General features: G+C 47.1%; 1 protein-coding gene across 1 annotated transcript; it reads left to right on the forward strand.

Annotated features, from left to right (window-relative positions):
• Positions 1-8,027: 8,027 nt before the first annotated feature.
• On the forward strand, positions 8,028-8,637 carry LOC149450104 (uncharacterized). The gene is made up of 2 exons (XM_089692343.1): positions 8,028-8,255; positions 8,363-8,637. The coding sequence occupies exons 1-2, from the start codon at positions 8,028-8,030 to the stop codon at positions 8,513-8,515; spliced, it is 381 nt and encodes a 126-aa protein (XP_089548469.1). The 3' UTR covers positions 8,516-8,637.
• Positions 8,638-14,309: the final 5,672 nt, after the last annotated feature.

Below are 14,309 nucleotides of genomic sequence, written 5' to 3' on the forward strand. Positions count from 1 at the left end.
CTGTCTCTCTCTAATATGAAAGCCAGGACATTCTGGGTAGTCTGTCTCTCTCTGATATGAATGATGGGACATTCTGGGTAGTCTGTCTCTCTTTGATATGAAGGACGGGACATTCTGGGTAGTCTGTCTCGGTCTCTGATATGAAGGACGGGACATTCTGGGTAGTTTGTCTCTCTCTGATATGAAGGACGGGACATTCTGGGTAGTCTGTCTCTCTCTGATATGGAGGACGGGACATTCTGAGTAGTCTGTCTCTCTCTGATATGAAGGACGGAACATTCTGGGTAGTTTGTCTCTCTCTGATATGAAGGATGAACATTCTGGGTAGTCTGTCTCTCTCTGATATGAAGGACGGGACATTCTGGGTAGTCTGTCTCTCTCTGATATGGAGGATGCAATATTCTGGGTAGTCTTTCTCTCTGATATGAAGGACGGGACATTCTGGGTAGTCTGTCTCGGTCTTTGATACGAAGGACGGGACATTCTGGGTAGTTTGTCTCTCTCTGATATGAAGGACGGGACACTCTGGGAAGTCTGTCTCGGTCTTTGATATGAAGGACGGGAAATTCTGGGTAGTCTGTCTCGGTCTCTGATATGAAGGATTGAACATTGTGGGTAGTCTGTCTCTCTCTGATATGGAGGACGGGACATTCTGGGTAGTCTGTCTCTCTCTGATATGGAGGACGGGACATTCTAGGTAGTCTGTCTCTCTCTGATATGAAGGACGGGACATTCTGGGTAGTCTGTCTCTCTCTGATATGAAGGACGGAACATTCTGGGTAGTTTGTCTCTCTCTGATATGAAGGACGGGACATTCTGGGTAGTCTTTCTCTCTGATATGAAGGATGGGACATTCTGGGTAGTCTGTCTCTCTCTGATATGGAGGACGGGACATTCTGAGTAGTCTGTCTCTCTCTGATATGAAGGAGGGACATTCTGGGTAGTCTGTCTCTCTCTGATATGAAGGATGGGACATTCTGGGTAGTGTGTCAGATTTTAGAGGTCTCTGTTTTATTATGCATTTTGTTTTTATCTTGTGTTCTGTGTCTTTAAGACTTTTCTATATGTAGTAAAATATCTTTTTTAAACAGTTGGTTGCATAAGAGTTAGGTTTATTGTTTCTTACATTTTTTAGTTCTTTTTGAACTTCCCTGGTATCTCTGTAAGGTAGATACAATGCAGGGATGGTTATTAGGGTACATTTCTTGGGGCTGCAGTTCCTCTGAACTCCACAAGATGGTGATCTCATTTCTACTACCCAGACAGGACTTCTCTATGGAATACGGACAGGAAGTGATGTCAGGAACAGACAGGAAGTGATCTGGAATAAAGATAAGAAGTTCCCTTTGGTCTGAAGGAGATCGGAGAGGTTGCTGGACATGGCAGTAGAGGAGGTAATTATTATTATACAGGATTTATGGCGCTAACAGTTTGCTCAGCGCTTTACAATATAACAGGAGACAATACAGCAACAATACAGATCAATACAAGAGGGATAGGAGGGCCCTGCTCCTTGGAGCTTACAATCTAGAAGGGAGGGGCTAGTGGTACAAAAGGTAGTAACTGTGGGGGATGGACTGGTAGGAGGAGTAGAAGATTCCAGTATTAGCTGAGGGCAGGAGAGGCTTCCCTGAAGAGAGAGGTTTTCAGAGATCACCTAAAAGTGAACAGAGTAGGTGATAGTCTGATAAACTGGGGGAGAGAGTTCCAGAGTATAGGGAAGCTCTGGAGAAGTCCTGGAGATGAGCATGGGAGGAGGAGACAAGGGAGCTAGATAGTAGGAGGTCTTGCGAGGAGCGGAGAGGACGGTTTGGGTGATATTTAGAGACAAGATCGGTGATGTAATTTGGAGCAGAGTTATACATAGCTTCGTATGTTATTGTTAGTGTTTTGAATTTTATCAATTGGGAAATGGGAAGCCAGTGGAGGGATTGGCAGAGAGGGGTGGAGGACACTGAATGGAGACCAGTGGAGGGATTGGCATAGAGGGGTGGAGGACACTGAGTGGAGGCCAGTGGAGGGATTGGCAGAGAGGGGTGGAGGCCAGTGGAGGGATTGGCAGAGAGGGGTGGAGGACACTGAGTGGAGGCCAGTGGAGGGATTGGCAAAGAGGGGTGGAGGATACTGGGTGAAGGCCAGTGGAGGGATTGACAGAGAGGGATGGCAGATATGGAGTGGTTAGTAAGGTGGACGAGTCTGGCAGCAATATTCATGATAGACTGAAGAGGGGATAGCCTGCGATGAGGTCAACCAATGAGGAGGGAGTTACAATAGTCAAGGCGAGATATAACAAGGGAGTGAATAAATTGCTTAGTGGTTTCCGAGGTTAGGAACGGGCGTATCTTGGAGATGTTGCGGAGGTGAAGTCTACAAGATTTGGACAGTTATTGGATTTGGGAGTGAAAGGAAAAATGGGAGTCTAGGATTACACCTAGTACCCTGGCATGAGGGAAGGGACTGATGGTTGTATTATTGATCTTTATGGAGAAGTCAGGGGAGGGGGCACAGGCTGGAGGGAATACTAAGAGCTCAGTTTTGGAAAGATTGAGTTTGAGGAAGTGGAGTGACATCCATGCCAATATGTCACTTAGTAGGTTAGTAATGCGAGAAGAGACTGAAGAGGTGAGGAGGAGACTGAAGGGGTGAGGTGAGGAGGAGACTGAAGGGGTGAGGTGAGGGGTAGAAAGATAGATTTGTGTGTCATCGGCATAGAAATGGTACTTAAAGCCATGGGAGTTTATCAAGTGACCAAGGAAGGAGGTGTAGATGGAGAAGAGAAGGGGTCCAAGGACAGAGCCTTGAGGGACCCCTACAGAGAGAGGGAGTGAAGAGGAGGAGGCAGGGTTATCGGTAACACTGAAGGAGCGCTGCGATAGGTAGGAGGAGAACCAGGAGAGAGCAGAGTCTCGGAGGCCAAGAGAGTGTAGTTTTTTTAGGAGGAGGGGGTCAAGTAGTAAGAGTACAAAGTAGTGGCTATTGGCTGGGATGAGTATGGAGTAGTGGCCATTGGTTGGGATGAGTACGGAGTAGTGGCCATCGGTTGGGATGAGTATGGAGTAGTGGCCATCGGTTGGGATGAGTATGGAGTAGTGGCCATCGGTTGGGATGAGTATGGAGTAGTGGCCATTGGTTGGGATGAGTGCGGAGTAGTGGCCATTGGTTGGGAGGAGTGCGGAGTAGTGGCCATTGGTTGGGAGGAGTGCGGAGTAGTGGCCATTGGTTGGGAGGAGTGCGGAGTAGTGGCCATTGGTTGGGAGGAGTGCGGAGTAGTGGCCATTGGTTGGGAGGAGTGCGGAGTAGCGGCCATTGGTTGGAAGGAGTACGGAGTAGCGATCATTGGTTGGGATGAGTACGGAGTAGTGGCCATTGGTTGGGATGAGTACGGAGTAGTGGCCATTGGTTGGGATGAGTACGGAGTACTGGTCATTGGTTGGGATGAGTACGTAGTAGTGGCCATTGGTTGGGATGAGTACGTAGTAGTGGCCATTGGTTGGGAGGAGTATGGAGTAGTGGCCATTGGCTGGGATTTGTACAGAGTAGCGGCCATTGGTTGGGATTTGTACAGAGTAGCGGCCATTGGTTGGGATGAGTACGGAGTAGCGGCCATTGGTTGGGATGAGTACGGAGTAGTGGCCATTGGTTGGGATGAGTACGGAGTAGTGGCCATTGGTTGGGATTTGTACAGAGTAGCGGCCATTGGTTGGGATGAGTACGGAGTAGCGGCCATTGGTTGGGATGAGTACGGAGTAGCGGCCATTGGTTGGGATGAGTACGGAGTAGTGGCCATTGGTTGGGATGAGTACGGAGTAGTGGCCATTGGTTGGGATGAGTACGGAGTAGTGGCCATTGGTTGGGATGAGTACGGAGTAGTGGCCATTGGTTGGGATGAGTACGGAGTAGTGGCCATTGGTTGGGATGAGTACGGAGTAGTGGCCATTGGTTGGGATTAGTATGGAGTAGCGGCCATTGGTTGGGATTTGTACAGAGTAGTGGCCATTGGTTGGGATGAGTACGGAGTAGTGGCCATTGGTTTTAGCAGTTAGTAGATCATTAGTGAGTTTCAGTAGTCCGGTTTCAGTGAAGTGTAGTGAGTGAAAGCCAGACTGTAAAGGGTGAAGAAGGTTGTCGGTGAGGTGGGAGGAGCTCAGGCGATTGTAGACTAAGCGTTCTAGGAGTTTAGAGGTAAATGGCATCAGGGAGATGAGTCTTAAGTTGTTCAGGTTGGTGGGGTCCAGGGAGGGCTTGTTAAGTATGGGAGTGATGTGCGCATGCTTTAGAGGGGAAGGCACCAGTAGAGAGGGAAAGATTGAAGATGTGAGTGAGGGATCATAGGATGGAAGAAGAGGGTGACCGTAGTAGTTGTGAGGGTACAGGATACAGGGGGCAGGTGGTGAGACGGGCTTCTGAGAAAACCTTAGTGACCTCTTCAGTAGTAGCGAGGTCAGAAGAGGAAAGTGTTGAGGAAGGTTTAGTATAAGATATGCTAAGTGGGATGGATGTCTGTGCAGTGGTGATGCCGCTATGAATTACATCAATCTTGTTTTTGAAATGATTTGCAATCTCGTGAGCAGTGAGTGAGGTGCTGGGTGGAGGTGGAGAAAGTAGAGAGTTAAAAGTAGAGAAGAGAAAACGAGGACTGGATGACAAAGTATTGATGAGAGTGACGAAGTCGTCTTGTTTGGCAGCATGAAGGGAGGAATTGTATGTGAAGAAAGCAGATTTATATCAGGTGAACGCTTGTTGAGATTTGGTTTTACGCCACAATCACTCCAGCGCACGACTATGTCACTTAAGATTTCTGGTGTGGTCAGTCTGCCACGGATGTAATGGTCGGGGCCTGATGCTTTGTGTTGTAAGAGGACCAAGTGAGTCTAATGTTGATGACAGCGAACTGTTGTAGACAGCAGTGGCCAGGGCAGGACAGGGGAGAGATTCTGTCATAGAGTTGGTCAGTTGCAGAGTGGAAAGGAGCCGGGTTCAAGTTGTGAAGGTTTCTGCGGGTAATTGTTGGCTGCTTGGAGGGATAGGTGTTTGAAGACGAGGAGACCGTGAAGGTGATGAGATTGTGATCAAAGAGAGGAAAGGGGGTGTTTGTGAGGTTGTAGGGAGTGCAAAGACGGGAGAAAACAAGGTCTAATGTATTCCCATCAGAGTGAGTGGAGGACGGTATACATTGTGCTAATGCAAAAGATGAGGTTATGTTGAAGAGTTGGGATGTAGCCGGGTTTTTGACATTAATGGGAATGGTAAAATCTCCGAGAATGATAGTTTGTAGCTCAGAGGAGAGAAAGTAGGGTAGCCAGGAGGAGAAATCATCAAGAAAGCGGGACACGGGTCCAGGAGGCTGATAGATCACTGCAATCCTCAGAGAGATCAGAGAAAACAGCCGGATGCAGTGAGTCTGGAAAGAAGAGAAGGATAGAGAGGGAGGGTTAGGGAGGACATGGAAGGTGCTCAGTGAGGATAGAAGCAAACCAACCCCACCACCTTTCTGACCACTGGGTCTGGGTGAGTGGGTCCAGAGGAGGCCTCCATAGGAAAGTGCTGTGGGGGAAGCAGAATCTGCTGTTTGGAGCCAGGTTTCTGTAATTGCTACTAGGTTAAGGGAGCGGGAGACAAAAAGGTCATGGACAGAGGTGAGATTATTACAGACAGAGCGGGCATTCCAGAGCACACAAGAAAAAGGGAGGGTGGTTTTTGGAAGCACGGGAACTCCAATTAAATTGAGGGGATTGCGGCTATTCCTGGAAGAAAGAGGGTGCCTGGTGTGGAGGTGAAATACTGGAGGACCAGGGTTTGGGGAGATATCCCCAGAGGTTAGGAGAAGGAGGGTGCCTGGTGCGGGGGTGAGATACTGGAGGACCAGGATTTGGGAAGGTATCCCCAGAGGTTAGGAGAAGGAGGATGCCTGGTGCAGGGGTGAGATAGTGGAGGACCAGGGTTTGGGGAGATATCTCTAGAGGTTAGGAGAAGAAGGAGGGTGCCTGGTGCGGGGGTGAGATAGTGGAGGACCAGGGTTTGGGGAGATATCCCCAGAGGTTATGAGAAGGAGGGTGCCTGGTGTGGGGGTCAGATAGTGGAGGACCAGGGTTTGGGAAGATATCCCCAGAGGTTAGGAGAAGGAGGATGCCTGGTGCAGGGGTGAGATAGTGGAGGACCAGGGTTTGGGGAGATATCTCTAGAGGTTAGGAGAAGAAGGAGGGTGCCTGGTGCGGGGGTGAGATAGTGGAGGACCAGGGTTTGGGGAGATATCCCCAGAGGTTATGAGAAGGAGGGTGCCTGGTGTGGGGGTCAGATAGTGGAGGACCAGGGTTTGGGAAGATATCCCCAGAGGTTATGAGAAGGAGGGTGCTTGGTGTGGGGGTGAGATAGTGGAGGTCCAGGGTTTGGGGAGATATCCCCAGAGGTTATGAGAAGGAGGGTGCCTGGTGTGGGGGTGAGATAGTGGAGGACCAGGGTTTGGGGAGATATCCCCAGAGGTTAGGAGGAGGATGCCTGGTGTGGGGGTGAGATAGTGGAGGACCAGGGTTTGGGGAGATACCCCCAGAGGTTAGGAGAAGGAGGTTGAGGAAAATAAGATGGGAGCGGGTTGTACACGAGCGCACATGCCTTCCAGTCCTGGTGTTTGGGTCAGCAGGAGGTGATGAGAGCAGTAGTAGGGAGATGGTAGCAGTGAGGGGGAGATGTACAAGTTCTGGGGTGGAGCAGAGGGGTAAAGAAGTGAGATTTTGGGAACGCAGGAAAGTAATATGAAAAGGAGGAGTAGAGGGGACATATGAAAGGTACACGGAGTGGGACTCAGACTTGTAAGAGATGTTTCCCGGGGTGTTTGCTCGCAGTCTGTCCAGCATGCAGGAGAGTTTCTTGTTGTATCTTCCTGCTGCTTGAGTTCAACTGCTTCTTAGCACTCCATCAACGCAGAACTCACTCAAAAGCAGCACCCCCTCAGTGACTGTGCCCCAACATCAGTGATCTCCCCCCATCAGCTGATCTAAATTTATAGGGAGATGGCCCAATGAGCACTCATCTCCGCCCCAATTAGGAACTGATAAGGATCACATGAATAGGGGGGATGATTCTCAAACACAGACCAGACACAGACTACAGTCATAAAACGGTAATAAGATGTTATGTTCTATTTGAACCCAGTAACCCCCCATCATGTCCGTCCTCTTCCTCCATAGTCATATCCGTCCTCCTCCTCCATAGTTATGTCCATTCTCTTCCTCCATGGTCATGTCTGTCCTCTTCCTCCATAGTCATATCTGTCCTCTTCCTCCATAGTCATGTCTGTCCTCTTCCTCCATAGTCACTGTGATGTCTTTTATCTCCAGCAGATGATACACACATGTTGATGATACGCATCAATATTTAGAAGGACACAAGGATCTCTACAAGGACGTCATGATGGACAATCAGCCGCCCCTCACATCACCGGGTAAGAGGAGACTTTATTGTAAAGGAGAGAGCAGTACGGAGGATCCACCTAGATCCCCCATCATCTGATAAACACATAGAAACAATGGATTCAGTCAGTGTGTGTGTTTCCTACAGATGGATCCAGTCATGGGAACCCACCAGAGAGATGTCCCCGTCCTCTGTATTCCCGGGATTCCACACAGGAAGGTCACACCATCCCTCACCATCATCAGGTAGATGAGGAACAATCACTGATAGTATCATTAGGATCTGTACATTATCTGCATTGTTACCATTGATGTCATTTTTATTATATATTCAGAGTGGAAACCTGAGAGATCCTAAAGTTGAGGTTAAAGAAGAGATAAAAGAGGAGGAGGATGAGGATGGGGGGATGGAGGAGTCAGAGCTTCTAAGAGAACACAAAGATCTGTACCAGGACACCATGGTGGAGTCATCCAGATACAGGAACCCACCAGAGAGATGTCCCCGTCCTCTGTATTCCCGGGATTCCACACAGGAAGGTCACACCATCCCTCACCATCATCAGGTAGATGATGACAATTATTGGTAGTTGTGATTTATACACAGCATGTTTGTTACAATGAATGTTTTATTATATCTTTCAGAGTGGAATCCTCGGGGATGATAATATTGATGTTAAAGAAGAGTATAAAGAGGAGGATGAGGAGTATGGAGTGATGGAGAAGTTTTCAGAAGGACACAAGGAAATGATGGAGCCACCTAATACCAGGAACCCACCAGAGAGATCTCCCCGTCCTCTGTATTCCCAGGATTCCACACAGGAAGGTCACACCATCCCTCACCATTGCAAGGTTGGTGGGATGGAGCATCTAGTACATAGACTTATAGAGAAGATGTGTAAATTTTTATGTGAGTTTTTATTTTACAGATGATATTTTCTCTCATTTCCTTGATTTAGAGTGGAGATCCAATCGATATAGAATTTGAGGTGAAAGCAGAAGAAGAAGAGTCGTATGTGAGGGATGATCAGCAGTCTATGGAGGAGGATGGAATAACGGGGACATTTATAGAGGAGGACACTCCTACAGAGATCAGCACAGGTGGGTCATGAACACTAAATCCATTCCTCCACCCATACTGCTCACTGATTGGTCCAGAGTAGGGCGGGGACTGGGTGATATCAGCCTGTAATCCCCTGGTCACTTTCCTGAGCTGTGTTCCCCGTCCTGTATTCCTGGATTTCTCTCGGATAATCTTCCTTCTCTGTGCTGCAGACACAATTTATGTATCTAGACTGGATTTATGGAGGTTCTGGGGTTCAGCTGGCAGCAAAATGTTCATTGTTACTCTAAGCATTGCATAATGTAGGCACCCAGGACATGTGACTGGGGTCTCCTGCCTTGTGCCTGACTCTTCCAGGGGACCTTCTCTGTGTTCTGCTGGCTGTGCCGGGTGGAGGGATATGTCTGTAGTGTCTCAGCCCCAAGTCACTGAGTGCAGTCTCAGGAGATGGGAGGCAGCGGTGTGGGATCTCTGCAACTTGTCTACAGTAAACATTTAATCTTCCACTGATTACTGAATACCAATATTATGAGTTCTGACCCTTACACTGTATAATGTATATTGTACATTACATACTCCTGACCCCTGCACTATATACTCTGTTGTACATTACATCCTCCTGACCCCTGCACTATATACTCCATGTTGTACATTACATACTCCTGACCCCTGCACTATATACTCTATGTTGTACATTACATACTCCTGACCCCTGCACTATATACTCTATGTTGTACATTCCATAGTCCTGACCCCTGCACTATATACTCTATGTTGTACGTTACATACTCCTGACCCCTGCACTATATACTCTATGTTGTACATTACATATTCCTGACCCCTGCACTATATACTCTATGTTGTACATTACATACTCCTGACCCCTGCACTATATCCTCTATGTTGTACATTACATACTCCTGTCCCCTGCACTATATACTCTGTTGTACATTATATACTCCTGACCCCTGCATTATATACTATATGTTGTACATTACATACTCCTGACCCCTGCACTATATACTCTATGTTGTACATTACATACTCCTGACCCCTGCACTATATACTCTATGTTGTACATTACATACTCCTGACTTCTGCTCTCCCCCCTCCCCCCACTGCTATATATACACATAATATGGATTCTCTTTTGTTACACCCATTTCCTCCCAGCTGGACATTTTATATCGGATGATGTGATTGGAGCACAGACTTTTACATGGTGATAATAATGTGATAACATCCTCCAACTTTGGATCCTTAAACAGAAAGTGATAATGAGGGAGGAGTCAATACGCCAATGATGGTGGTCTTCAGGATCAGTCCAGTCTTCATCTTGGTTGTTCTCCCCCCATCCTCACTCTCTGACCTCTGGTGGGGCTCAGCCCCGCTGTTCTTCATGACTAAATCATGGACTAAATAAGGAAGTGCAGTACTTCTTGTGTTGGGAAGATGGCGATGAGTGATAGAGGGGGTGGGGACCCTCGTCCTATAATCCCCTCATCACTGTCCCTCCTATAAAAGACAGTTCTGGTTGTTTCCTCACTCTCTGACTAAGGTCCATGAATAAAGAAATGACCTGGTAGGAGATCAGAGGAGCCATTTCCTAGTTCCCTTGAGGGTGGAATTGTAAGCTCCTCAGAGATCAAGCTGCCTGATGTGGGCGGAGTCCTGGTTTGGGGGAACCAATCAGCTCCTGTCTAGTAATCCTCTTTGTCTTTGTATTTTAGTCCATGGCCGGGAGATGAGGAAAACCTCCGAGGATTGTCTCACTTTGTCTCCAGACTGGAAAGTAGAAGATGAGGACATCACACAGTATAGTCCAGGAGAAAACCCGGCTCCCTCCAATGTCCATCCGGCACCACCCAGTGTAGATGGACCATCGGATTCCTCGTATCCTGAGGAACCTCAGACTGTGCGGGACCGGGCCGGCCTTCCAACAGGGAAGAGCTTCTCCTGTACTGAGTGCGGGAAAGGTTTCCAGTCTAAATCTGGTCTGAATGGGCATAAAAGATTTCATACAGGGGAGAAGCCACATTCCTGTCCTGAGTGTGGGAAATGTTTTTCAGAGAAGTCCAATCTTTACAAACATCAAAGAACTCACACAGGGGAGAAGCCGTATTCCTGTCCTGAGTGCGGGAAATGTTTTTCAGAGAAGGTCAGTCTTTCCACACATCAGAGATCTCACACAGGGGAGAAGCCGTATTCCTGTCCTGAGTGTGGGAAATGTTTTTCAGTGAAGTCCAATCTTTACACACATCAAAGATCTCACACAGGGGAGAAGCCGTATTCCTGTCCTGAGTGTGGGAAATGTTTTTCATTGAAGTCCAATCTTTACACACATCAGAGATCTCACACGGGAGAGAAGCCATATTCCTGTCCTGAGTGTGGGAAATGTTTTTCAGTTAAGTCCCATTTTAAAAGTCATCAGAGATCTCACACAGGGGAGAAGCTGTATTCTTGTTCTGAGTGCGGGAAATGGTTTTCACTGAAGTCCAAACTTGATTATCATCAGAGATCTCACACAGGGGAGAAGCCACATTTCTGTCCTGAGTGTGGGAAATGTTTTTCATTGAAGTCCAGTCTTTACATACATCAAAGATCTCACACAGGAGAGAAGCCGTATTCCTGCCCTGAGTGTGGGAAATGTTTTTCAGTGAAGTCCAGTCTTTACACACATCAGAGATCTCACACGGGAGAGAAGCCGTATTCCTGTCCTGAGTGTGGGAAATGTTTTTCAGTTAAGTCCTATTTTAATACACATCAGAGATCTCACACTGGGGAGAAGCCATATTCTTGTCCTGAGTGTGGGAAATGTTTTTCAGTGAAGTCCAGTCTTTACACACATCAGAGATCTCACACGGGAGAGAAGCCGTATTCCTGTCCTATGTGTGGGAAATGTTTTTCAGTTAAATCCCATATTAACAGACATCAGAGATCTCACACTGGGGAGAAGCCGTATTCTTGTCCTGAGTGCGGGAAATGTTTTTCACAGAAGTCCAGTGTTTACATACATCACAGATCTCACACAGGGGAGAAGCCACTTTCCGGTCCTGAGTGAGGGAAATGTTCCTCACTGAAGTCCTGTTTTCCTGTACATCAGGTATTATAACGGGGTAGACAGATCAGATGGGTCAATACTTATTGGGGGGTGGAATGGGGAAAGATGGGGGGAGGGCTATGGTAGATGATAAGAAGGTTCCCATGTTACAAACAACCAGTGCAATTGGTACCATTTTTGTATGCAAATAAAAAATACAAAAAATCCATGTGAACAAGGTGTCGGCGAATGAACAAGGTGTCAGTGAATGAAAGTGTTTGTTCCCCAATGCCAGAAGTGTGCCCAGCACAATAGGTGAGTTGGAAGGTTTGGTGCATGAAGAGAACTAGGATTGAATTGGTATTGCTGAATCTTGGCTTCATTCCTCACATGACTGGACCATTCATATTCCTGGCTAGGTTCTCTTTCGGAGAGACGGGGGAAATAGGAAAGGTGGTGGTGTCTGTCTCTATGTGAGAAGTGATCTCAGAGCGAGTGTGAAAGAGGACCTAGTTGATGGAGAGTGTGATGAGGCTGAAGTATTATGGGTGGAGCTGCACATGGGGGGGCGGTACTACAAAGGTCATCATTGGAGTTTGTTATAGGCCTCCCAGTGTTAATGAGGAGGTGGAGACTCAGCTCCTCCCACAGATGGAAAGGGCTGCAAGGGCTGGGACAGTGATAATAATGGGGGATTGTAACTACCCGGAAATTGACTGGAGTAATGGTACTGCAGGAACAGTTAAAGGCCAAAAATGTATAAACCTACTACAGGACAATTTTATGGTCCAGTTCATAGAGGCCCCAACTAGGAATGATGCTCTGCTTGACCTGGTCATCTTCAACCATGCAGAGCTTATTATGAATGTCCATATAAAATAACATCTGGGTAGCAGTGACCATAACATGATTTCATTTATTGTTAGCTATAAACAGTAAGCACAGGAAAAATAAAAATGCTCAAATTTAAGAGAGCTAATTTTCCAAAGCTGAGAGCTGCTCTCCAAGACTTAGACTGGGAGGGAATATTGGCATCGATGAACACAACACAGAAATGGGAGTTCTTCAAAAAGACTGTATGTGACCACACTGCAAAATATATTCCCATGGGCAACAAGTATAAAAGGCTACAAATCCAACCTATGTGGCTTACGGCCAAAGTTACAAAAGCTATAGATAATAAGAAAAGAGATTTTATTAAATATAACAATGAAGGAACGCGATCATCGTTTACACATTACAAAGAATAGAACAGAAGATGCAAAAAGGAAATAAAGGCACAAAAACTGAAAACAAACGACAGAAAGCTATCAGGACGACCCCAAAACATTCCTCCAATATATGAATAGTAGAAAGGTCCGGTCCCAGCATGTAGGCCCTTTACAGAACCATCTAGAGGGGGGACGACGACAAAGAGAAGGACAATGTATGAAATCCCTTCTTCAGCTCTGTGTATACAAAGGAGCATGGGGGGGCTCTTGTCCATAATGGGGGGTGGTACTGACACCCCCCCAGATGATCCACATTGGCTCACAGTTGATATGATCCAGAAATATTTAGACTGAATAAAGCCCCTGGACCGGATGGCAGACACCCACGGGGCCTTAAAGGATTCAGCTCTGTCATTTCACGGCCATTGTTTCTGTCCAGGAATGAGAAGATCGCCATGACGCATGAATCTGACAAGACATACAGGCAGGTGGGCAGTAGGACCCAGGCACGCCTGTCACCAATGATGGCACCGGCAGGCACTAGGACCCAGGCGCGCCTGTCACCAGTGATGGCACCGGCAGACAATATGACCCGGGTGCGCCTATCACCAATGACGGCACCGGCAGGCACTAGGACCCGGGTGCGCCTATCACCAATGATGGCACCGGCAGGCACTAGGACCCAGGCGCGCCTGTCACCAATGACGGCACCGGCAGGCAATATGACCCAGGCGCGCCTGTCACCAATGATGGCACCGGCAGGCACTAGGACCCAGTAGCGCCTTCCACCAATGACGGCACCGGCAGGCAATTTGACCCAGGCACACCTGTCACCAATGACGGCACCGGCAGGCAATATGACCCAGGCGCACCTGTCACCAATGACGGCACCGGCAGGCAATATGACCCAGGCGCGCCTGTCACCAATGACGGCACCGGCAGGCACTAGGACCCAGTTTAACCCCTCGCCATCCTGAGGATTTACCCCCCTTCTTGACCAGACCTCTGGCGCTCTACTAATTCAACGGATAATTGCGCGGTCATGCAATGCTGCACCCAAATGAAATTTATGTCCTTTTTTTCACACAAATAGAGCTTTCTTTCGGAGGTATTTGATGACCTGTGCGTTTTTTATTTTTTGTGCTATAAACAAAAAAAGACCAAAAATTTTGAAAAAAAAACAATATTTTTTACTGTTGGCTATAAAAAATATATAGTAAACTCAAAGTTAGTTATAAATTTAGGCCAAAATGTATTCTGCTCCATGTTTTTGGTAAAAAAAATCCCAATAAGTGTATATTGATTGCTTTGTGTGATAGTTATAGCGTCTACAAACTATGGGAGAGATCATGGAATTTACACCATTGTTTTACTATACAGCACTGCACTAGTGTTACTGACAATTGCGCGGTCATGCAATACGGTACATAAATGAGCATAACTAAACTCTTCTTTAAACATAGATGAATCTATCCCAATATAAAATAAATTATAAAATAAAAATCCCAAAAAATTATATATCAAACTAAATGTCCCAAAAAATAAATGTCCAAAATGTCTCTGTAAAGATGTCTTTCCAAATTCCAAAGCAA

The sequence above is a fragment of the Staurois parvus genome, unplaced genomic scaffold, assembly GCF_062004578.1.
Source record: "Staurois parvus isolate SC_StPar_1 unplaced genomic scaffold, SC_StPar_1.0 ptg000582l, whole genome shotgun sequence".
Lineage (NCBI taxonomy): Eukaryota > Metazoa > Chordata > Amphibia > Anura > Ranidae > Staurois > Staurois parvus.

Bases quoted from the DNA above. Each gene is read 5' to 3' on its own strand.
- LOC149450104 (XM_089692343.1), top strand. From the start codon at position 8,028: ATGTTTTATTATATCTTTCAGAGTGGAATCCTCGGGGATGATAATATT. The intron at 8,256-8,362 runs GTTGGTGGGATG...TCCTTGATTTAG, and splicing joins CCATCCCTCACCATTGCAAG to AGTGGAGATCCAATCGATAT.